General features: G+C 40.3%; 1 protein-coding gene across 1 annotated transcript in view; it reads left to right on the top strand.

The window, feature by feature from the left end:
- The window catches only part of MALRD1 (MAM and LDL receptor class A domain containing 1), a 476497-nt gene that overhangs the window by 155645 nt on the left and 295444 nt on the right, over positions 1–25408 (top strand). Inside the window, exons 17-19 of the mRNA XM_039526296.1 lie at positions 20–125; positions 1871–2238; positions 3423–3844. Coding sequence (XP_039382230.1) covers positions 20–125; positions 1871–2238; positions 3423–3844 — 896 coding nt within the window. The remainder of the gene's footprint in view (positions 1–19; positions 126–1870; positions 2239–3422; positions 3845–25408) is intronic.

Here is a 25408-nt window from a genome sequence, read left to right as displayed (position 1 = left end):
TATTTTTTTCCCCAAACAGGTCATTTTATGTTCATTCTGAGAAGCAGCAGCAGCATTTCACAGGTTGCTCAAATACGAAGCCCCAAGTTCAACCAGGCTGGATCAGGTTGCACAGTGTCCTTCTGGTATGAATTAAGTTTTATTTTAAATTTATGGAACATCTGACATTGCTTCTGTTGGACTGAAATTAAGGTTAGAATTTCCAGTAGTGTACATCTCCCTCGGCAATATTTATTGCCTCATTTTACTATTTAGTCGCACAGTCTTTGTTGTAACCACTAAGCAACAATAAGCTGAAGCATTTGGAAAACCAGACCTGAGACACAGAGTGGTTTTAGTTTTTGATCTTTAAGACATAATCCTTTAAAATGTTTTTTTCCGCAGAGTACACAGAAATCCGATGATGATTCCAATAATACATTTCTATCAAGGATGGATCAATCTCAAAATGTTAAGGAGGTTCAGTTTGGAATAGCTAACCACACAAAAGGCTAATGGCTCATCAAGGCCTCTGGGAAATTCTAAATCAGGCTGCAAATCTCAGAAAGACAGGCTTTATCAAATTATTTAGTGAACAAAAAAAAAAAGTTAAATGCAGGATGGTGGGGAAAGTTAACCAAGATTTGTGTGTTAAAGTTCAGGGTGGTGCTTATTTTTAAATGAACCAGTTTGTCATTCCTGAAATTTTGTTCAGTGAAAAAATTCAGAATTGGTTTTCTGAAGAAAGAGTCCATTGGAAATGACCTCATCTCTCTCATCATCAAAGAGTGGTACTGTCGTCAATGGGAGACAAGTCTGTTCAATGGTTAGATTATGAGACTGGAGGTTAAAAGTTCTGGTCTCATTCCCAGTTCTGGCACTGACTTGCTGTGTCACTGTTGGACCAGTCACATAATTTGTTTCTCTATGTGTAAGAGGGATATAGTAATACTAAATTCATGGGGATGTCATAAGCATTAATGTTTGTAAAGTGCTTTGAGATCGTTAGATGAAGTGCAAAGTGCCATTAATAATTACAGTGAAAGGAAGACATGTTCAGAGAAATCATAGAATATCAGGGTTGGAAGGGACCTCAGGAGGTCATCTAGTCCAACCCCCTGCTCAAAGCAGGACCAATTCCTAACTAAATCATCCCAGCCAGGGCTTTGTCAAGCTTGACCTTAAAAATCTCTAAGGAAGGAGATTCCACCTCCTCCCTAGGTAACCCATTCCAGTGCTTCACCACCCTCCTAGTGAAAAAGTTTTTCCTAATATCCAACCTAAACCTCCCCCACTGCAACTTGAGACCATTACTCCTTGTTCTGTCATCTGGTACCACTGAGAACAGTCTAGGTCCATCCTCTTTGGAACCCCCTTTCAGGTAGTTGAAAGAAGCTATCAAATCCCTCCTCATTCTTCTCTTCTGCAGACTAAATAATCCCAGTTCTTGTATACATCACATGTTTTGCTTTCCTTTAATGACACTTTAAATTTATCTGTTGAATTACATTCATACAATTAATATTTTGCCTGTGTGTTTTGTTAATTGCTTACTATGAAGGAGAATTTCTCTGTACAGTTGGGGATTCTAACTTAATTAAGAATCCTTCCTCCATCATAGTCTTAACTTGTTCAGAAGTGTCCATGATTCATATATCAGCCAAGTCTGCCAGAGCAGATAAGCTAATATAGCTATGATATGACAATGAGATCACATAAAGAATGGTGTTAATTGCTGCTGAACTGGATGTAGGCACTGTGGACTGACTTCATTCCAGGGGTGATTCCATTAAATTCCATAGAATTATAACAGAGCTGATACTGGTCCAGTATATTTAACATGATTCATCCTCATCATTTGCACCTTTTGAATTTTCTACTGCCTTTTCAGGTATTACAATTATGGACAGTCAGTTGGAGCAGCAGAGATGCAATTACATGTTGATGGACTGAAAAACGCTACTGTCCTCTGGAGGGTATACTATAATCAAGGAGAGCAGTGGTTAAAGGCTTTCATTCAGCTTGGCCGCCTCCCATGGCCCTTCCAATTATCACTGTATAAAGTCAGCCTTGGATTTTATGATGGTGTCTCAGCAATTGATGACATACATTTTGAGAACTGTGCTCTTCCACCTCCAGCAGTAAGCTGTGAAGGTGCTGATCGTTTCTGGTGCCGAGACACAAAGGCTTGCATCAACAGTTTATTGGTGTGTGATCTCGTGGATGATTGTGGGGACGGATCTGATGAGGAAAATTGCAGTAAGTACTTTCAGTTCTGTTCCTTGTCCATTAAAAAAGTAATAATAATGACCAATTTAAGACCTGGAAGTTGCATTGCTTACACTAGGGATGAATAGATCTGTTGTTGAAATACAATCTTAAAATGATTGACTGGTGCCATATATACCTGATGAGCCCTAGAAGTTAGCTCTTGTAGAAAATGAAAACAAATACGCACAGATCAATCGTCTTTATTAGAAATGAGGCCATATTTCTGTATTTTCTATGAAATATAGAAAGGCACTGCTTGTTCAGAATATAATTCTCAGAGTGGTAGTACGATGTGTGCTAGGGTTTTTTGTTGTTGTTGTTTAATATGTTAACTTTCCTTAAATAGATGAAGTATGGTGAAAATCTATATTCATATAAGATGTTGACATACTGTGGGGAATAATATCCCCCAATTCTGTATATGATGGAGGTAATAGTGAGATGGTTCTCCCCCCCCCCCCGCAGGGTACCACCTGGAACTGGGGTTCCACTGAGCCCTCTGACTCACCAGCCTGGGCTCCCTCTCAGCACTGTGCTGCTGTGACAGGCTACGGACCACTCCCAGTCCTACACTACCACCAGCATTCACAGAGGCAGGGACACACCTAGCTGCAGTTACATGCAGGCTTTGACCAGCCACTACATGAACCAACAATAGAGAGGCTACAGCCAAGATAACCCCCAGCTTCCCAAGCTAGGACCCCAGAGCTGTACTGTCCTGCCCTGATCAAAACCCCGACCAGTACAAATGTATTACTCAGTTTGCCTCTCCTTCAAAGTGGAGAGGAATATGCAACAAACTTATGTTATTCAAGCTAAGATTTTTCCCCAGGCACTTCACTTAAAGGCACACTGGTTTAGATTAAAACATAAAACCAGTTTATTAACTACAAAAGATAGATTTTAAGTGATTATAAGTGATAGCAAACAGATCAAATCAATTTAGGGCCAGAATTTGCCATGTTACTTTAGCATAACTCCCATTGAGTATGTTTATATTGCCACATATATGTGAGGAAAGCATCTAGTCCTTGTTTCTTGTTCAGACTGGGTTAAATATAATTAATTACACTGAGGTTAACTCTGAGGAGAAAAAGCAAATTCTAGTAGATCACGTTGTTTGATGTAGCATATTGCTTTCATTTGACAAGGTTTGTATCTACATATTTCAGAACCTGAGCTACAGTGTAATTTTGAAAATGGGCTATGCAACTGGAACCAGGACATGGATGATGACTTTGACTGGACCAGAAACCAGGGCCCAACTTCCACATTTGCCACAGGACCAATAAAGGATCATACTTTGGGCACAGTCAAGGGGCATTATCTCTACATAGAATCCTCAGAACCGCAAGTGTTCCAAAATAGAGCAGTTTTGCTGAGTCCGATATTTAATGGGATTTCCACTCATGGCAATAAAAGCTGCATTTTCCGCTTTCATTATCATATGTTTGGAAAACACATTTATAGGCTGTCAGTCTTCTGGAGAATTTTGAGCAACTCAAAGGGTTATCTGCTGTGGCAAAAGTTTGGAAATCAGGGCAACAGATGGATACGGCAAACACTCAACATTACAAGTGCTAAGCCTTTTCAGGTATGATTCTTTTAGTCTGTAATCTACTTACTAGAGCACCATAAAATGCTGAGAGAATGAGAGATTACACTAATGTAAACTAAACCCAAACGTAAGTAAGACTCTGATCAAATTTACTTTGAAACACATTTGTCATTTGATTAAATATGTTCCCAAACATTTTGTTCTGCTGCAGCCACATTTCCCCATAGCAAAATGCCTGGTTATCATCTTTGAAGATGAACACATGGTATTTTGAAACAGCTGTTACTTGGTTCTTTCAGCATTTTAATACAATGAAACTATGCTTGTGCCGATTGCAAAGCCAATTGGGAATATGGAACAGCTTATCTTTTTATTTTTTTGTGAAAAACCTTTCACTACATGACATTAAACTGAATATCCCATCAAAATATTTGGGTGAAGAGCCTAATGCTCATAGGTTGAAAAGTAGGTATCAGTTAGTGGAATACAAATTTATTATAGAGCACAACTGGAAATCCAGTGTCCTTTTAAAAAAATGCTTTATGTGTCATAAAACATTTAAGTTTTACTTTGTCTTGTGGGTCATATTGGGGTTGGTATTCTTGCAAATGTATTCGAGATGTTCATTCATTTGACTGTGTGATGCCAATTAATCAGAAATTTAATTGAAAAGAAAATATTAGCAAAAAATGAATTCCTTTATTTAACTGATCTAAGGCAATATTAGAGGTAAGATGGTGCCATGTTTTGTTTCCATAAGGACTATGTTTAGGGACAAAAGGCCACATTCTCATTGACACTAAGGCCCTGTTACATCATTTTGGCTATTTAGAGAAACCTTAGTGTGGGCGTAAAGGTTTACATCCATTTAAGGCCCCTTTGCACTACAGTCTACACTACAAAAATAAGTCTCCCTAAGTTATGTTGATGTATAGCCACTGCAGTAATTAAATCGCTTTTGCTCATCCACACTATGCTCCATGTGTCATCGGTGCATGTCCTGACTAGGAGGACTTGCACCGATTTAACTGTCAGTGTGGTTCATTGTGGGATGGCTTCTGAAGGCAGCAACAGTCGATATAACCAATGCAGTATCTACACAGATACTGTGTCAACCTAACTAAATCGACCTAAGTGCTACACCTCTCGCAGAGGTGGAAGTTGATGGAACCTACATAGAGCACCGAAGGGAGCTACATTTCAGTGTAGACAATTACAGAGTTACATTGATCTAAATCTGTAGTGTAGACCAGTCCTTATTGTGAATGAGAACAAGTGACTCTAGGGCAGAGAGTAACTACAGTAGAATCTGTGTGTATACAAACAGGTATCTAGTTCTTAAAACCTGGAACTAAAACTCATTCTCATACCTCATTTTCTATATTAATTTAGCCTACTACATAATATATTGATATCTAAACATTAATGCCAGTAGTACATACTGTGCTTTTTGTTGTGTGACATCTGGATTTGTTTTTATTGTGACCAGGCATGCAGTATGCAACCTACTTGGAAGGAATGTGAAAGACATTTTTTACATTGGCAGCTTGATTCTACTCTCACTTCTACCAGTTTCACACTGGGATAAATTCATTGTTTTGAAAGGAGTTACTCATAATTTATACCTGTGTCTGTGGGAAGTGAACCAGGCCCTAAATATGGAAACACTTGACTTTGAATTGAATTGAAATGTGCACTGCATTTAAATTGGAGTTTGAACATCTTTTAGTTCCTCTTTGTGCAAGTTCTGCATGCATACTTGGTTTTATTTTTTTGCATAGAAAGGAAGTATGTTGGATGCTTAATTGTTTGCCTAAAGAACTCCAAAATCAATAGTCATACACAAGTACTTGATTAGGGTTAGGAAGATGTTTTGAGTTAGTGAGAACACTTACTGTGACAGCACCACAGGGCTCTCCTATCTTTCCTTCCTGTACAGAGTGTTATGAATTGAATATAATCTTGTTATGGATTGAATTAAAACCTCACTCAAACTTATATGTAAATGAATCCATTTAAGATAGTTGTAAGAGACTGTTAAGGAGTCACGTCCAAAACAAAGTCTAATAGAGTCTGTCCAGAAAGTAGCACCAGGTCGGCAGACAGGTTGACTGGGTATTGTGTCCAAGTGGATGGGGGTGTCAGAGAGAATAGACAGAAACAGAGAACAGACAAGAACAGAGAGAGGGGGGGAGCGGGGCAAGAAAGCCATGCAGGAGCCTGTAAGCACAGTGTTATCCAGGAAAAAGTTAGAGAGAGCTTTGGGTCTGGTACTGGGTAAAGAGGCTTGAGGGCTGCAAGCTAAGAAACTGTTCCTCTTATTCTTGGTTCATTCTGTGTTTGAGAGTCAGGACTTCGTACATTCCTTGAAATGAAGAAGATTGCATCAAGAAGATACCAGTCACCATAAATTTTTACTTCAAACTGGAACTTCCCAGTTTGGAGCCCTGAATTTTGACTAGCTCTCAGGTCAAAGGGGGCAACAGGGAAAGCCCTAGGGCCAGGTTTGGTGTAAAAAGGGGAGTAATGGGCAGAGAAAACATCAGCATGATATTGAGTGCCTTGGATATTGCTCAGAGTTGGAAATTGTTACTGAGTTGTTCAGTTTTTGTCGATTGTTGCCTTGGCCATGTGTTGTAGAGTAAGCTTTTCACCTACCTTGATTATTCATTTGGGGATTTAATTGCTTTGGGAAGGAGAAGTCTACTAGGTCAGTTAGATCAATAGCTATGGCTCATTCCTATGCCCACTACTGTTCTTGACTGAATTTTGCTGCCGGGTTGTCTACCCTTCTTCCAAACTTAGTGATTTTCAAAATGAGATGGTTTTGGCTGGAATTAGAAAAGCACAAGTGATAATGCACGTTCCAAGTTGCATAGGAAACAGCTTGTTCTTCTGATTGCTGACATTTTCAATTGCAACGAATAGAAACAAAATGTGTAGTTTCAAAATATACTCTGGGTGGTGGAAATGGTACTTCATCCATGTGATTGGCTCCCACTTAGTGGAGGTGAAGTGTGCGGGGGGGGGAGGAGGAGGTCAGTTGATACTGTTTGCTCATTGTGAACTTCCTGTTTCAGCCCCACCCTTAATCTAGTTTCTGGATCTCTGTTGATTCTGGGGGCTTGGCTGGTCACCAGTTTTATGTTCTGGAAGGGATTTTTCCCATATGGCAAAAATGGCAAACTGCCGTGTGGATTTTTTTACCCTCCATCTGGCATGTTTATGGCATTTATGGGGGGAGGGATAGCTCAGTGGTTTGAACATTGGCCTGCTAAACCCAGGGTTGTGAGTTTAATCCTTGAGCAGGCCACCCAGGGATCTGGGGCAAAAAATTGGTCCTACTAGTGAAGGCAGGGGGCTGGACTCAATAACCTTTCAAGGTCCCTTCCAGTTCTAGGAGATTGGTATATCTCCAATTATTACCTTTATTACCATTGAAGTTACAATTGTCACAACTTTGACAGATGCATGTGGTGGTTTAGTTAGAAAAGGTCTGACTGAGGTCTTTGTAACTCAGTCAGACCTTTGTAATCTGCTTGGGTATTGGTTCTGGGCATAATTTTGCACATTGGGTTTGCCTCTATGTGTCATGCACCTTGTGGCTCCCTTTGTCTTATCTCTCCTATTTCTGGTGTGGAGGAATGGATGAGTCAAGACTGGCTTCCAATTGGGGCCCTGAGCCAGACCTAAGAGTATAGAGGGGCATGGCCTTCACATTCAATCTCAGGATTGTAGTACATGAGGGCCATTAGTGCCCCTTGAGATCAGCACTGGAACAACCCTGCTGAGTATTTTTGGGTTGTCACTCCAGTTGGGTAACACTGTAGTTTTAAGTAAAGTTGCAGCCTTTGCATTTAACCATATTAGGATATCTGTCTCATTGTTTCCATGTGCACATCAATGGAATGTTTCAGATCAAATCAATATTTTGAAAGGACATATTTATATTAGCTTGGAAATATGCATTTGGAAAATTGAAAAAATTCATAGAAATCAACATTTTCTGATAGAAAATATTGATTTTGATGAAAAAACTTTTTGTTTGAAAATTTTTGACCAGCTGTACGTATAGGTAAGGAACACATCAGAAGAAAAATTCCCTTTCCTCCCCCACTTTTTTTTTTCTCATAGATGGTTGTCACTTGTGTACTTAGATGTCCACTACATTCTAGGAAAGAGAAACAACTTGTGAATGATAAGCAATAAAGGGCCATATGTTAACATTATTTTTAATTATGGAAAGCAGGCCAAAAAAAGAGCAGAGATAAGTGATATTGCAATCAAGCCACTAGACTAGATGTTTTTAAAAAACATGTAATAATCTGCTGATTTGATGAAAGGATACTGGAGCCATGAATCATAGAATCGTAGGACTGGAAAGGACCTCGAGAGGTCATCTAGTCAAGTTGCCTGCACTCAAGGCAGGACTAATATTATCTAGACCATCCCTAACAGGTGTTTGTCCAACCTGGTCTTAAAAATCTCCAACTTCCCTAGGAAATTTATTTCAGTGCTTAACCACCCTGACAGTTGAGTTTTTCCTAATGTCCAACCTAAACCACCCTTGCGGCAATTTAAGCCCATTGCTTCTTGTCCTATCCTCAGAAGTTAAGGAGAACAAATTTTCTCCCTTCCTCCTTGTAACAACCTTTTATGTACTTGAAAACTGTTATCATGTCCCCTCTCAGTCTTCTCTTCTCCAGACTAAACAAACTCAGTTTTTTCAATCTTCCCTCATATGTTATGTTTTCTTGACCTTTTATTGTTTTTGTTGCTCTTTTGTGGACTCTCTAGTTTGTCTACATCTTTTTGTCCACTTTCTCTAGTTTGTCCACACCAGAACTGGACATAATATTCTAGTTGAGGCCTAATCAGCACAGTAGAGTGGAAGAATTACTTTTCGTGTCTTGCTTTCAACACTCCTGCTAATACATCCCAGAATGATGTTTGGTTTTTTTGCAATAGTGTTACACCGTTCACTCATATTTAGCTTGTGATCCACTATGACCCCCCCAGATCCCTTTCCGCAACACTCCCTCCTTGACAGTCATTTCCCGTTTTGTATGTGTTCCTTCCTAAGTGGACTACTTTGCATTTGTCCTGATTGAATTTCATCCTATTTACTTCAGACCATTTCTCCAGTTTGTCCAGATCATTATGAATTTTAATCCTATCCTCCTAACCAGAACTGATCCCTGTGGGACTCCACTCAATATGCCCTTCCGGTTTGACTGTGAATCACTGACAACTACTGTCTGGGAAAGGATTTCCAACTAGTTATGCACCCACCTTATAGTCACTCCATCTAGGTTGTATTTCCCTAGTTTGTTTATGAGGCGGTCAAGCGAGACAGTATCAAAAGTCTTACTAAAGTCAATATATACCACATCTACTGCTTCCTTTCTATCCACAAGGCTTATTATCTTGTAAAGAAAGTTATTAGTGTGGTTTGACATGATTTATTCTTGACAAATGCATGGTGACTGTTACTTATCACCTTATTATCTTCTAGGTGTCTGCAAATTGATTGCTTAATTATTTGCTCCATTATCTTTCTGGGTACTGAAGTTAAGCTGATTGGTCTGTAATTCCCCTGGTTGTCCTTATTTCCCATTTTATAGATTGGCACTATATTTGCCTGTAATGGGGCGGTACTCACTACTGCGGTGCCTCCTGGTGGCCATCCTGGGCATTAGCTCTGGTTTGCCAGTGCGCCCTCATCTAGTGGCATCTCGCCGCCATCGTCAAGACCTGTGTCACTCTCAGGAATGTGGTGTCCTCTTCTGGACACAGCTCTCCTGCTGTGCCCCACTCAGTTCTCTCCCTCCACTTCCCAGGGGGCCAGCAGTCCTCTGCCCAGCCACTTGCCTCAGTGGCAGGCTGCAGTCGAAGGTCTAGCCACCTGTGTCAGTGGCAAATGGCAGCCCAGACTCTAGCCACTCCCCTCAGTGGCAAGTGGGGCCAAGGGGGAGGGGGTGGGGGAAGCCTGCTACTCCAGGTCTCGGCTCAGCGACCCTCTAGTCAGCAGCCATGCACTGCATCACCTCCAACCCCCGCCATCTATTTCCCTGGGCCACTTCCCTGCAGCCCTAACACCTTCTCCACCCTTGTATCTGGGTTTCAGTCGGGCAGCGGTCTGCCAGAAGCTCACTCATGCTCCCCTGACATGGCCAGCACTGCTCTGACCATGGTGCTGTCTCTTATCCCTCCTTCAGGGCAGCCAGTCCTCCCTTCTCAAACTTCAGAGAGTGACTGAAGCTGCTCTGGTCAGCAGCCCTTCTTATATGGCCCAGCCTGGCCCTGATTGGCTGTCTCTACAAGCCCTTTCCTAATTGGCTGTCTCCTGTGCAGCCTCCCCGGGGCTGCTTTAACCCCTTTTCTGTCAGTGTGAGGCAGACACCCGACCACATTGCCCTAAATCTCTCCTGTCTTCCATGACTTTTCAAGATAATCGTCAATGGCTCAAATATTTCCTCAATCAGCTTCTTAAGTATTCAAGGATGTATTTCATCAGATCCTGGTGACTTGAAGACATCTAACTTGTCTACGTAATTTTTAACTTGTTCTTTCCCATTTTAGCTTCTGATCCTACCTCATTTTCACTGGCATTCACGATGTTAATGTCCAAATGGTACTATCCTTTTTGGTGAAAACTGAAACAAACTCTAGCTAGTTTGATCTCTTCCTGTGCCTTGGCCTTTCTAATTTTGTCCCTACATACTTGTGTTATTTGTTTCTATTCATCCTTTGTAAATTGACCTCGTTTCCACTTTTTGTAGGACTCTTTTTTGAGTTTCAGATCCTTGAAGATTTCCTGATTAAGCCAGGGTTGTCTCTTGCCATACTTCCTATCTTTCCTATGCAGTGGGTGTGATGGGATCTCCAGGCTGCAGCCTGGGACTGTGGGTCCTCTGTACCCCCTTAACTCTCTCCAGCCTGGGTTGTCTGTCTCAATGCCTTGCTAGTGGCCAGCAGCAAACACCTCCAGGTGCTGTTATCACTCAGCACAACTGCATGTGGAGACCCCACAGCCAGCTAGATTGCATGAATGCTCCCAGAGCCACTCATGAATCACACAGAGAAAGGCACCAGAGCCAAATCCCCCCTGCTCCCAGCACTGTACCTCTGGAATATACCTTCTTGCACTGCTCAAGACGAGCAAACTCACTGGTAAAGATAAACAGTTAAACAAATTTATTGACGACAAAAGATGGATTGTAAGTGATTATACATGATAGGTAAAAAGTCAGAGTTAGTTACCAAAAGAAAAGAAAATATAAGCACCTAGTCCAAACTCTTAACCCTATTAGACTGGGCAACATCTAGATTAAGCAGTTTTTCTCACTCACTGGATATTGCAGTTCATAGTACACAGATTTCACCCTTGAAATCTGGGCCAGTCTCTTCTGATTAAGTCTTCTCAGTGTCCTTCTTGCTTGCAGCATGGGAGTGGGCAGGAGAAAGGGAAGCATGGGCCTGCTGTGTTCTGTTTTATACTTTCAGTCCCATGTGCTTGTTGAACACACCACATGTCTGGTGGGCATTACTGAGTCCCCAGACAAGGTTGAGTAATTCCCCTGGAATGGTCTCATGCAGGTGAGTCATTGAATTGTAGTTTCCTTGCTGGACAATGGCTGTTGATGGGTTGTTTGATACCCCACTTGGGTGTTGGTTACTTTCCTTGCTGTTGTCTCTGGGTGGGGGGGCTAATATCTGGCTGATTCCCCAACTTACAACATGTTTTAGTGACAACCATACAACACAATTCTCATAACTTAATATGCATTAATGATATACATATATGAATAGAAAAATGATTTCAGCAGATCATAACCTTTCCCCTGATACCTCACATGGCCTGCTTTATGTGCAAGTTCACAATCATATATAAATGAGGAATATGGTGCTTACAGGGTGCTTTCCCAAGGTACAGAATGTCACAGTGGGACAGTTTGCTCTTGTACCCTTAATAATGTCTCTTTGAAAATCTGTCAACTCTCTTGAACTGTTTTTCCCCTTAGGCTTTCTTCCCATGGGATCTTACCTACCAACTCCCTGAATTTGCTTAAGTCTGCCTTCATGAAATCCATTATCCGTATTGTGCTGTTTTCCCTCCCATCATTCCTTTGAATCATGAACTCTACCATTTCATGATCACTCTCACCCAAGCTGCTTTCCACTTTCAAATTCTCAACCAGTTCTTCCCTATTTTTCAAAATCAAATCTAGGACAGCCTCTCCCCTAGTAGCTTTCTCCACCTTCTGAAATGAAAAATTGTTTCCAATACATTCCAAGAACTTCTTGGATAATCTGTGCCCTTCTGTATTATTTTGCCAACAGATGTCTGGATAGTTGAAGTCCCCCATCATCATCAAGTCCTGTGCTTTGAATGATTTTGTTAGTTTATTTATTTATTTATTTTTTAAAAAGCCTCATCCACCTCTTCTTCCTGGTTAGGTGGTCTGTAGTAGACACCTACCATGACATCACCCTTGTTTTTACCTCTTTTATCCTTACCCAGAGACTGTCAAGAAGTTTGTCTCCTATTTCCATCTCAACCTCAGTCCAAGCATATACATTTTTTAATATATAAGGAGACACCTCCCTTTCTCCCCTGCCTGTTCCTCCAGAGCAAGCTGTACCCTTCCATGCAAATATTCCAGTCATATGTATTATCCCACCAAATCTCTGTGATGCCAACTATGTCATAGTTGTTTGTTAACTTGCATTTCAAGTTCTTCTTGCTTATTCTCCATACTGTTCGTGTTATTATACAGACATCTCAGATACTGATTTGATTTTCCCCATATGTTCTCTCTTGTCTCTCCCTTATCCCTGCTATAATGGTCCCTGCTTCTCCCAGATTCCGACCCTTCTCCCAGGTCTCTGTGTTTTTGACTTACCTATAGGCATTTGTCACCTGCCTCTGTTGAATTTAGTTTAAAGCCCTCCTCAGTAGGTTAGCCAGTTTGTATCCCAATATACTCTTCCCCTTCCTTGATAGATGAACCCCATCTCTGCTTATCAGTCCTTCCTTCCAGAACTGCATCCCATGGTCAAGGAAGCTGAAGCCCTCCTGGTGACACTATCCTCACAGCCAGGAATTCATCTCCAGAATGCGCTGGTCTCTCCCAGGCCCCTTTCCTTGACTGGAAGGATCAAAGAGACTGCAACCTATACCCCCAACTCCTTCACCCTTACTCCTAGAGCCCTGTAGTCACACCTGATCTGCTCAGGGTCATACCTTGCAGTATCATTAGTGCCCACATGGATGAGTAGCATTGGGTAGTAGTTAGAAGGCCGGATGATCCTCAGCAGTCCTTCTGTAATGTCTTGGATATGGGCCCCCATCAGGCAGCATACCTCCCAGGATGCCATGTCAGGCTGAGAGATTGGTGCCTCTGTCCCCTTCAGAAGAGAGTCACCAACCACCCCTACCCTACATTTCCTCCTGGTAGTGGTGGCTGCGATCCCCTCAGCCTTGGGGGGTACATGGCTTCTCCTCCTCCACCTTTGGGGGCTATTCCTCACAGCTCATTGCCAGGGCAGCATAACGGTTCTTCATCACTTTGGTGGGTGGACTGGGAGTAGGGGTGGAACATTGCCTGCTGCCAGAAGTAACCAGCAGCCAGTGTCCTCCCTGTGACAGAACCACATCCTCCTCCCATGGTGGCCTGACAGCAGACTTCTCTAGCTGGATAACTTCCTCAGATTTAGACATCTCCATATGAATACTCTCAATGAATTCCTCGTGGGCACTGATGCTCCTCAGCCCAGCTAGCTTCTTCTGTAGCTCTCCCACCTGCTTCCTGAGAGATTCCACCAGCAGGCACCTTTCACACTGGGTGGTCCCCCCTGCCTGGCTTTGTGAGAGTGGGAAATGCAGGTGACAGTCTCTGCAAATCCACACCAGGATCTGGGTAGAGGCATCCATGGTTAGGTTCTCTGTCTGGATATAGGTGGAGAAGGCAGGAGCAATGTTGGCACTGGCAATGCGGCCCTTTCCAACCATAGTGATTATATTGGGGCTTCCTCTTGCAAAATCCCTCTCAAACTCCCCTGTTCACTAGCTCCCCTGGGTTACTTAGCCTCTGGCTTTTTAGGCCTTCTCTTCATTAATCACAAGATGGAGAGGGTGATCATTAGGCAGACTGAGGCTGATCAAGGATGATCTGGGGACAAAGGCTCAAACAGTGCCCAAACACACAAACCCAGCTGAACCTGTAACTTTAAAGAACCTGAAAGAGAAAGAAAAGCACAAAAAGCTAAACAAACTCACTCACCCCAAGATAAGTACTTGCACCTTGTTCGTTCAGCAGGGGATCTCCTTCTCTCCCTCTCAAACTTCCCTGTTTGCAGTCCCCAGTTTGCTAGCAGTTTGAAAAAAACATATCCTCATTGTTGGGGTTGGTAGTCTACCGAGATTAAATTTATATTGCCTTTGGTTGAGTTCTGTGGCATGAGCCCAGTGCAAACAGCACTCAGAGGCTTGTCTCGCTCATAGCACAGCCCATGGCGCCTTGTTCTCACACCGTTAAACGTCTCCAAAACTCTTTGTTCCAGCTGTAGTCAAAAGATTACTATAGTTTATTTTGTCACTGGTCCATCAGATATTGCACATCAAAGGGATAAATGTGATCTCAATGAATTGACAAGGAGGGAATGAGTGAAGAACGGGGTGGAGTAAAAGACGGTTTTAGAGGTAACTAATTTAAATGAAAGGAATGCAAGGCAGTAAGCCAAAAACTAAACTTAACTCTCACATACTAACTGACAATTAACAGTACCTGTCCAAAACACACAGCATATCAAATTCAGTTTTAGTTGTAGAATAGCGTGACACTGGGGTTCTCTTTGATTTCAGAATTGTTGACACAGTGGTTTGTAATGAATCTGGGTGTATTTACTAAAGGAAAGTTATATAATTTAATCTCTTCTTATGACTTTATCTTGTAATGTAAGCAATAACTGAACAATCACATATTTTTGCAATTTCTAGATGTGGTTTTGATTTGAATACAGAAAAAACTATTTTGCTAGAGACTTTTTTTTTTAACATTGTGTTGGTAGAGGTTCAGTTATGGAATGGAATGTTCACCTGTAATTCTTCAATTGTTATTTTAGCAAACTCTCTGATCATACAGAGCTCACTTGGGTATTCTTGTTGTGTAATATTGAAAATACAGCAGAGAAGCTAAATTCCAGTTCTCAAAACTGACAGAACTTTATTCCTTGTAAGAGAAATTACTTTTCTGGTCTAAGACATTCATTCCAATATGAGTAAATATAACTGGTAAGTGTATTTATCTTCTTAATCTCCTTTAGCAGTCCAATTTCATGTTTTCCATATAGGTGGTGTTTGAAATCATAGTAAAATATTGAACTGTCCAGGATAGCTCACTTATATTGATGATGCACAGTGTTTGCTTTATCATCAGTGGGAAATCAATGCCTGACACAGTTTCACCTCAGAAGAGAGGACAGGTTTTGATTATAGTTATTTGTTAGATAAATGTCATTGTTTTGCTCTGTTCCTTCAAACTGCCCCACATTTGGCAAAAATAAGTTATGATGTTATGTTTAAATTAATAAAGTGATATATAACAATATTCTTCATTAGCCCAGGCCCCTTCCTTTTAGTCGTGGAAGTTACAGAATGGATATAAATCAGATGCCTACAGTATCCTTTAAAATGATATTTAGGGACATTCTGGCATATTTTAAAATTAATGAGGTTATTTAAAATGTAAAAACAATTTTGTCCTGATCTATTTCACATTTAATTCATATGTAAGTTTTGTAAACAGAGTTAATTACAACCCTATGATATCGCAAGGTGTAGGGAGTCATTTAATGTCCCTAATCCTCTATGATTATTTCACAATGATCACCCCAGGCCTTCTCTAATGCCTATTCTGATTATGAAGCTTCTTTCAAATATGCAAATTCAATATTGAAATAGATTGCTAGCTACTGCTACTCAAAATTTGCATTATTCAGGTATAATTCTGCTACCATATATGTCATTTGTCTATTAAGGTATGAAAAACAAAACCCAAAAAGCAAGAGAAACCAAAACTAACTCTCGAGCCAAAAAATAAAAATGGAAGATACTAAAGAATATAAATCTATCTTCAAAATCACAATAATTTTCTAAAAAGTTGGGTGTAAAATATCTTTAGTACTTTATTAGTTTAAAAAATGACAAAGGAAGACATATGACTAAATACATAATAATAGTTCTGTTTTGACTAACAATTACATACTATTGTATCATAAGGTAGTTGAATATTGATTGAAGATTATGGGGATATATTGCCTATGCTTTATAGACAAGAATGAAAGCCAGGTCGCTGCTCTAATTTTTTTTTTTTTTTAATTTTTACTTGTGCTGTGGTGGTGCCCAACACTATACAGAAACAAATATAAAGACCAAGAGGTTTGCAGTTTAAGAGTCTGATCCTCCAAACACTCCAGGTTCCAGCCCAGGGACCCTATCATCAGCAGCCAAGGTCTACACTGTCTCAACAATCACTGCTCTTTCCCTTGGCTTCTTTCTAAACCATGTTCCACAGGCTTTCGTCGCCCAGAACACATCTGGGTAAATCCCTTCCATTGGGGACAGGATCTCAGGGCTTTGGCTCCCCTTTGGGCTTCATCCTACCCACCTCTTTGTGCCTGGAGAGTGACTGTACACTCTGTCCTTGCCACCCACTTCTGTCTCTTGACTCCCTGGCTTTAGACAAGTTGTCAGGCTGTCAGGAGTGGCTCAGGAGCATGAAAACCAATTTCAGGGCAGACTGTTAAGAAGCAGGGCATAACCCCAAACTGACTGTGAGTTCTATACTTAGATTTCACCAACCAAATATCAAGTGTGAACTCCTCAAGCACTATAACAGCCTTAACATAGAGTCACAGAGAGTCTCCTTGGGTACTCTGGTCTATCTTGCCACCCAGTTAAGCTTGCCTTTGTGATAGCTGGTCCTTTACACCAAAAATCACAACAATATTCAGGTTATTCCCAGTCCCAAAGGACCAGTTACTTACCCCAGGTCAGTTACACCTTAGATCCTACACCAAAAACAACGCTTGTAGCCAATCCTATAATAAACTAAATAAAGATTTATTACCTAAGAGAAATATTTACCAGGGTAGCATGTAAACACACACATATGAGTTACAGTCTTATGCAATAGAAGCTGCTGTAATATGCAAGCTCTATGTGTATGTCTACACAGAAAAGAAAATCCTGCGGTTGGCCCTGCAGGGTCCTAGATCCTGGGTACCCATCTGAGTCCAGAAGTCTACACAGCAATGAAACAGCCACATGAGCCCGAGCCATGGTACCCCAAGTCAGCTGGCACAAGCCAGCTGCAGCTTTTTCCTTGCTATGTAGACATATCCTATATGTCTTCTAGTGCTAACCCAGGCTAAGCAGCTCTGGATCCCTTGCTTATGCTTAGAAATCTTGCCCTCCCAAAGTCCAAGCAGCATAGAAACACAGTTTCCCCTTGCCAAGCATTTTTATTCTTTCCCCCCAGAATTCAAACTGTTGGGTGAGTCCTTGTGCATATCTTCTGTTCATGGGTCCGGGGGAGCAATCAACAAAGTCTTTTGTCTTCTGATGTTCCACAAAGGTTTGCCTGGTGTCTATAGGCCTTCTTTTGTTGGGCAGGAGATAATACCTCCTGTGGTAAAATAGTATTTCAACATTTGGTAATGCTTCTCTCCTGACTGGTGGTTTTATGGTTTCAGTGCAAACACCTTTACAATTACAAAGCAAACACTTAAATATTGCCTTATAACATGGGATACAGATATTATAAATGAGATTAATGCATGCAGCAACTTACAAGCATTTCATAAAGTCTAAACATATTTTCATAAACTTAATATCTATTTTAACAATACTAACACACAGGGGACCGAGACTGGTTTCCGGTTATGCATTTGTCAGTGTTCAGTTGAGGCATAAGGGCCTTGGCATAAGCAGGCACCTGGTCTGCCAAGCATCACACAAGCCCAGACTGCTCCTCCCCAGCTGGGCTTCATCTTCAATTAGTGCTCATTAGTCAAGCTTGACTGTCCCCGAGGTGCAGCCTTAAAGCTAATTGGCTCATTTTAACTCAGTCAGAGCTTGTGTGGGACACCCCATCATGAGCACTATTCACTAAACAACCAGAGATAATGGTTGGGATGTGACCAAATATGTCAAGATAGTGTTGAATTACAGCATGCATCTTGTTAGATTACCAGTTCATTATTTATACATTTTATATTTTAATGTGTTATGTGTAGTGTTTGCATGATCTGACATGTACATCCAGTACATTGAGTTATATATTGTTGTAACATACAGACAGATAAATGATACTAGGCACTGGCATACATTGAAGAGGTTCAGATCCCCACTGTCTCTGGGTGGGTTCAGGCATGATGCCTTTCTAAGTGGCCTGGTAGGCAGAAGGATGTGCAAATGGTGCGTCTGCTCCCCACAATGTATCTGACTTGCTTAGTGACTAATGCAAAGAGGAGAGAGAGACTGTCATGGCTGAACTTCCTCTTCACAACTTTGGATCAATGCATCCCCTTGGGAGCATGCTCAGGGAGTAGCCTTCCCATATGCTGCAACTGCAGTGGAGTAGTGTCCATAACCGGTGAAGGCTCTTTGCAAAGTCTGCTTTCCCATGCACCCTGGCAAAGGCCAGTCACAGTACAGTCCCATGTGTGATGCAGCAAAACAGTCATAGTTACTGTAGCTGGAGCTATTTAAAATATTTTTGTTACAGTGAAATACAATTTATATGAAGGTAACAAAGTTATAGTAGCTCTGGCTTTATTGAATTTTGTTTACAAATTAGTGATACAAATTAGATTGACAGCCACAGAGGGTCTCATCAAGAGTTACTGATCCATTAAGTAAATATTGACCTTAAAGTTAGCAGATGAACTTCAAGTGAAGAATTGCCTTGAGAGACAGCGTATTTGGGAATCACTTAAAACAGAAGCCAATACAAATATTGTTCTGTAGTCCATTGGTTTTTAGACATTTGCATTCTAAAAATTACAGAAGATAGAGTTGAAAATGCTGTTGCCATATTTATAATTAATATAGTATGCCAACACCCTTTATTTACTTGCAACAAACACAATATTCCAATACTAGGCCTAGATCCAATATTCCATACAGGCCTAGATCCAAAGTGAAGGAGGGCTCAGTGAAGCTCAGGAGGACTATGAAAGTGGCTTTTGATGTTTCCCTGATCCTGGATTAGCCAGCTAACAGCAGCAGGCAGGGATGAAATGGCAGCTAGACATTGATGAGGTGTAGGAAAGTCCTGGCAATGTCCTTTATACTAGAGCAGGAGTACATAGGGGTGGTGACTACATCACTGGAGGAGCCTCCTCCAGGGGAGTAATCTTCCTGCAAGGGAACACCCTGGTTTCAAGGCCAGAATCCACCCATTTGTGGCCCTACAGCACCCAGATGTGGGCTACCTGTTGTAATGATTCAGCAGTTTGGGTTTAATCAATATGTAATTTTGACTTGAGTGCATTGAAAACTATTTTCTAATACAATCTTTGCAGCTTTTAGTAAGTATTATAACAGAACAGCTTATCGATCAGGGGGAAGTTAAGTTTGAGATCCTATTTATAGGGATATAAGAGCATAAGTTTCCTTAGTGGTATTTCATTTGTGATCAGTTATATATAACTTTTTAAAGTCATTGGGAATCTTCTACAAAATAATATTTTGAAGTAGTATAACAATCAGGTTGTCCACTTTTCAAAGTATCTCAGGCAGCTGCTTCATGTTCTTATAGGCTAGATAGACCCAACTTAAAAGGGTGTATGGTGGGATAGATGCTTTTGAAATAAAAGAAGCTTTCCTTTAGTGCCTACCTAACCTCTTGATCATCATCCCGCTAATGCCCTCAGCAGCTATACCTGCTGTGCTGTGTGGAATTCCAGTGAAATACAGGGAAGTAGGAGGGTATGCCCTGAGCGTTGTATGGCTTCACTAACACTGTTTTGGGGATAGGCTTTCCACACCAAATGGTGAACTAAGAAAATGCACTGCTATTAATGCCATTACTATCCTATGTGCTGCACTGGAATGTAGTGGCATTCCTTTAAGTATCAATCTTTAACTGGAACTTCACTGAGGACATAGTATTGCATACAGATGGCTGCCCGGGACCAAAAGGGGTATTTTCCTTTATATGTGTTACCTGGTATAATACATGGTGTGCATCATGGTTATACTCTTAATTTACTTATTGAATGGTGAAATTTGAGCATAAAATGTACAGATTATCTGTGAAACAGTAGTTTATTACACGGACAGTTTATTAAACACTTCAAACTTCACTTACTATAAAAACACCCCTTTAAAAAAACAATAACAAAAAACTGGTCTTTGTATCCAGAAATATTTCATTTTCTTCAACACCTGCTTAGGGCTGCAATTTCAGGTAAGATTTCAGCTATTCAGCTCAGTAACTCACTAGGATACTCTAACTCCTCACTTAAAGTCATCCCGGTTAATATTGTTTCATTATTAGGTTGCTGATCTATTAGAGAACATACCTGTTTAAAGTTGCACAATGTTCCATTATAAGGTTGTTTGGCTTGCCCCATTCCACCCGCCCTGTGCTCCTGCCGTGGAGCGGGGGCTGGGGCTTGCCTGCTTCCTGGCTGTAATGCTGGGCAGGTGGAGTGGGGTAAGCCCCTGCACCCCAACCCTGCTCCCCAGCTGGAATGCCGGGCAGGTGGAGCGGGTCAAGGCTCTGCACCCTGACCCCGCTACGCCCCTGCCTCAACCAAGCTTCATAATCATCATTGGTGAGTACTGTATTAAATTTTGTTTAAAATTATTTAAAACTTATACTGTATGTGTATATAATGTCTTTTGTCTGGTGAAAAAAAATTTCCCTGGAACCTACCTCCCCCATTTACATTAATTCTTATGGGGAAATTGGATTTGCTTAACATCATTTCACTTAAAGTAGCAGGAACATAACTACAACATTAAGCAAGGATTTACTGCACTGGGTAATTCTGCAAACACAGGTGCCTATATTTGCATATTGTGCTGTCCCTCTGCTTTGCCTGTTTGCTCCATTCTTGTGAGTAGGCAATGTATACAAACATACTGCTCAAGGGTTCTGCTTTCTGAGCCTTTGGGGGATTCTTTTTGTGACAGATGTTACAAACATAAGCAACATCTTTACAGTCCATTGTTTCAAATTTATAAAGGTTATTTATACGTTGGAGCCAGTCCTTGAAAACATGAAAACTTTCCTTTTGAAATTTAAGTTAATTATAGTAAAAAAAAAAAAAGTTTTAAAATATAAAGGGGTTAAAAGATTCAGATTCATCTGAACCAAAATTTTGTTGAGATTGCCAGTTCATTAAGTTTCCCAGATTTTGACATTTCATCCTGATTTGAGATGGGAACATTTTTTTTTGAATTCTTATAAATTTTCCCTGGAAGGAAAAACTGTTCCCAGCCCAACCCTACCTGAGACACAGTTTCAGACTTACATTTTATTATTATTTCCTTGCAATAAGATAAAAAAAACCAAGTGTAATATGTTCAGATTTCCTGAGACAAGGTAGGTGAGGTAGTATCTTTTGTTGGACCAACTTTTGTTGGTGAGATAGATAAACTTTCGAGCAGCTACACAGAGCTCTTTCTCAGATCTAAGGAAGCTACTACGATAGTTTAACATAAGTAGTTAACACAGTAGTTAATATAAGAAACTATTCAAGGTAAAGTGGCCCATTAACATCCCTGTAGCCATAGGACAAAAAAGGGGGGGGGTGTTAATGGGATATAAATTATTGTAATAAGCCATAAATCCAGTGTCTGTTCAGTCCATGACTTTTAGTGTCTATCAGAATTATGAATTGAATCTCCCAGGCTCATCTTTCGAAAGTGTTGTGCAAGTTTCCTTTGAGGATGAGGACTGATAGGTCAGATATAGAGTGATTGCTTGTGAAAAGTGTTCACCCACCAATGAGATGGTGTTTTTGTCTTTTATCATTTTCTTGTGAGACTTCATTTGAAAGCGTAGTGATTATATGGTTTCATCCACATAGTTGTTATCAGGGCATTTAGTGCATTGATGAGGTATAGCACATATTGTGATAGGCACATGTAGGACACATGGATCTTGAAAGGTGTGTTGTGAGGGGTGTTGATCCTTGTAGCAGTAGAGATATGTCTACAGAGTTTGTATCTCTTGTTCTGGCAGGGTCTGCTGCCTCTTTGAATTGGTATATCCTGTTCGGTGGGGAGCTTGTCTATGGTGATGAGCTTGAAGAGGTTAGGAGTTGTTTGAAGGCCATAAGACAGAGTTCAGGAAAGATTTATTTCAAGATAGGATCCCCATCAAGTATGGGTTACAGTTGTTTGATAATACCCAATATAGGGTCCAATGTGGGGTGGTAGGTGACAACTAGGGTTGTGTGGTTGGAAGGGGTTTTATGTCTGTACTGAAGCAGGTTCGCTTTGGGTATTTGGGTGGCCCATTCCATGATTCAATCTACTTCTTTGGTGGAGAATCCTTGTTTGATGAAGGCGGTTATGAGTGTGTTAAGGTGTATATCTCAGACTTTCTCCTCAGAGCATTTTTGTAGTATCTGAGTGCCTGGCTGTAGATAAGATTTATTGATGTGTGTGGGGCGGTTACTGGATCACCAGGTGTGGTGATCCGTGGGTTTCTGGTATATCATTGTCTGTAGGATTCCATTGTTAAAGCTGATTGTGGTGTCCAGGAAGTTGATGCTAGTGTGTGAGTAGTCTCCAGAGAAAGTTTAAATGATGGGTGATGATTGTTGAAGTTGTGGTGGAAATCTATGCGGGAGTTTAAATCATCTGTCCAGAGGATAAAAATATCATTGATGTATTTCAGTTATATGATTGGTTTCGTGGAGCATTTGTCCAGAAATTCTTCCCTCAAAAGCCTATTTCAGAATTTAAGTAACTTTGCAGTGAGAGTGGTTTTTTTCCCTAATATCTAATCTAAATCTCCATTGTTGCAGATTAAGCCCATTATTTCTTATCCTACCTTCAGTGGACATGGAAAATAAATACATTGATCACTGTCCTCTGTATAACAGCCCTTCACATATTTGAAGACTGTTATTAGGTCCACCTCTTAGTCTTTTTTTCTAAAGAATAAACATGCCCCATTTTTAAAATCATTCCTCACAGGTCAAGTTTTCTAAACTTTTATCATTTTTGTTGTTCTTCTCTGGACTGTCTCCGATTTGTCCATATTTTTGCTAAGATGTTGCACCCAGAATTGGACACAGTACTCCAACTGAGGCCTCACCAGTAAAATGTAGAGCAAGGCAATTACTTCCTGTGTCTTACGTAGGACACTCTTATTATTACATACCAGAATGATATTAGCCTTTTCCACAACTGAATCACATTGTTGACTCATATTCAGTTTGTGACCCACTATAACCCCAGCAGTACTACCACCTATCCAGTTATTCCCCATTTTGTAGTTGTGCACTTTATTTTTCTTTCCTAAGTGTAGAACTTAGCACTTGTCTTTATTGAATTTCATCTTGATTTCAGACCAATTCTCCATTTTTTTTTCAAAGTCATTTTGAAGTCTAATCCCATCCTCCAAAATGCTTGCAACCACTCTCAGGTTGGTGTCATCCTCAAATTTTAGAAGCAAACTCTCCACTACATTATCCAAGTCAGTAGTGAAAATATTGAATAGCATAGAACCTCACTAGATATGGCCTCCAAATTTCACAGCGAACCATTAATAACTACCTTTCAAGTACAATTTTCAACTAGTATGCACCTATAGTAATTTCATCTAGACCACATTTCCTTAGTTTGTTTATGAGAATATCATATGGGACTGTGTCAAAAGCCTTACTAAAATCAAGATATATCATGTCTACTACTTCCTGCCATACACTAGTCCAGCAACCCTGTCAAAGAAGGAAATTAGGTTGGTTCGACACGATTTGTTCTTGACAAATCCATGCTGGCTATTCCTTATAACCGTATTATACCTCAGGTGCTTACAAATTGATTGTTTAATAATTTTTACCAGTATCTTTCCAAGTATCAAAGTTATAATTCCCCAGGTCCTCTATAGTCCCCTTTTTAAAGATAGCCCTCTGGGACCTTGCCCATCCTCTGTGACTTTGCCCATCCTCTGTGAGTTAGAAAAGATAATTGCTAAATGGTTGAGAGAGCAATATTAAAATAATACAAAAATTACCATTTCATTTTATATAGTGTGATGTAAATGCTCAGCCTTGCCATCTGCAAGACTGAAATAGTCTGAATATTGTATCCTTAGCTTCCTTCTCCCTGTGGATTTATGTCATAGACTCCTGAAGGATCCTACCATGTATCCTTCTCTTTAAATCCCACAACCCAAGATGGGTAAGCACCCAGATCGGGATGAGGAGAAGACTCAGAATTGACTTCAGAGTCAGTCAACATCACTCCTAGATCAGCTGGTAGGCAACATTACTGAGAAATATGATAGCATCCCTTTTCTTTGCAGACAAAATATGCTGCAACCATTGTGCTGCCAGTTTTCATGTGGCTTATCTACTGCAGGGTACACAGAAAGTGAAAAATTGTAGACTTCATATTGTATCAATGTAAAGAGAAAATAATGTTGAAGTCTTCACATAAAAAGGAGTCTGTTGGGATATACTTGATATTGTTTTTCTTTGAAGAATCAAACAAAAGGAGAGTTGGATCAATTTCAGTGAAATATTGATATTATCAGCATTGTATTTTAGACTACTTGGGATGAAAAAGAAAAATGAATACTAAGATTTTTCATATGTTATATCCAGCTCTACAATATAATAGGTGTGATCTGTGATGGGATCAGCAAAATATCACTTTAGTATTTGGCTATTCAAATGGTGGGGGAAGTATTATTTTTAATTAGCTGCAACATATTAATCCTCTGCTGTATTTGCTGTACAATGTTAAAATGAAGAATTTTGGCCTTATTTTTAGCACTAGAAATAACCTACTGAAAAATTACATTGATTGTAAAGTCAATTTCATTCATTTTGAAATATTGGATTAAAATGAATTGTTTTTCCATTTTATTGTGCTTATTGAGATCTTATCATTTGTCATCTTATTTGTTTAAAAATAAGATAAGTTCTACCTTCATTATACTGTTTTTCAGTTTACTTAGCCTATTAGCTCAGTCTTAAACTGATTTATTGTCAGTCACTCCTTTTTTTTAAGAGTAGTTTTACCCATAGAATTAGTTGTAGACTCATGTTATGAAATGTGAGTTATTAGCTTGGTCTTGGGGACAAAAGGTTTGACTTAGAAAATGGAGCTTTAGCTGCTTCCTTTCTTCTTGTTATGTTGACCAGAGGCACTAATGTGTTAAGCATTATATTCACACACTGTGAAAATATGGTGCCTGCCCCAAATAGCTTACTATCTACATATATGCTAGATGCCTGCAACAAGTATGTATGGGGGGTACTAAGTAACAGTGAGATGATTACAATTACTTTAATTAACAACCTCTCACTTACCTTCAACATGCTCCATTTGTATTCTTTGGG

The sequence above is a fragment of the Mauremys reevesii genome, linkage group 2 (genome assembly GCF_016161935.1).
Source record: "Mauremys reevesii isolate NIE-2019 linkage group 2, ASM1616193v1, whole genome shotgun sequence".
Lineage (NCBI taxonomy): Eukaryota > Metazoa > Chordata > Testudines > Geoemydidae > Mauremys > Mauremys reevesii.
The sequence above is the reverse complement of the archived record's forward strand: the minus strand, read 5'-3'. Positions and strand labels throughout refer to the sequence as shown.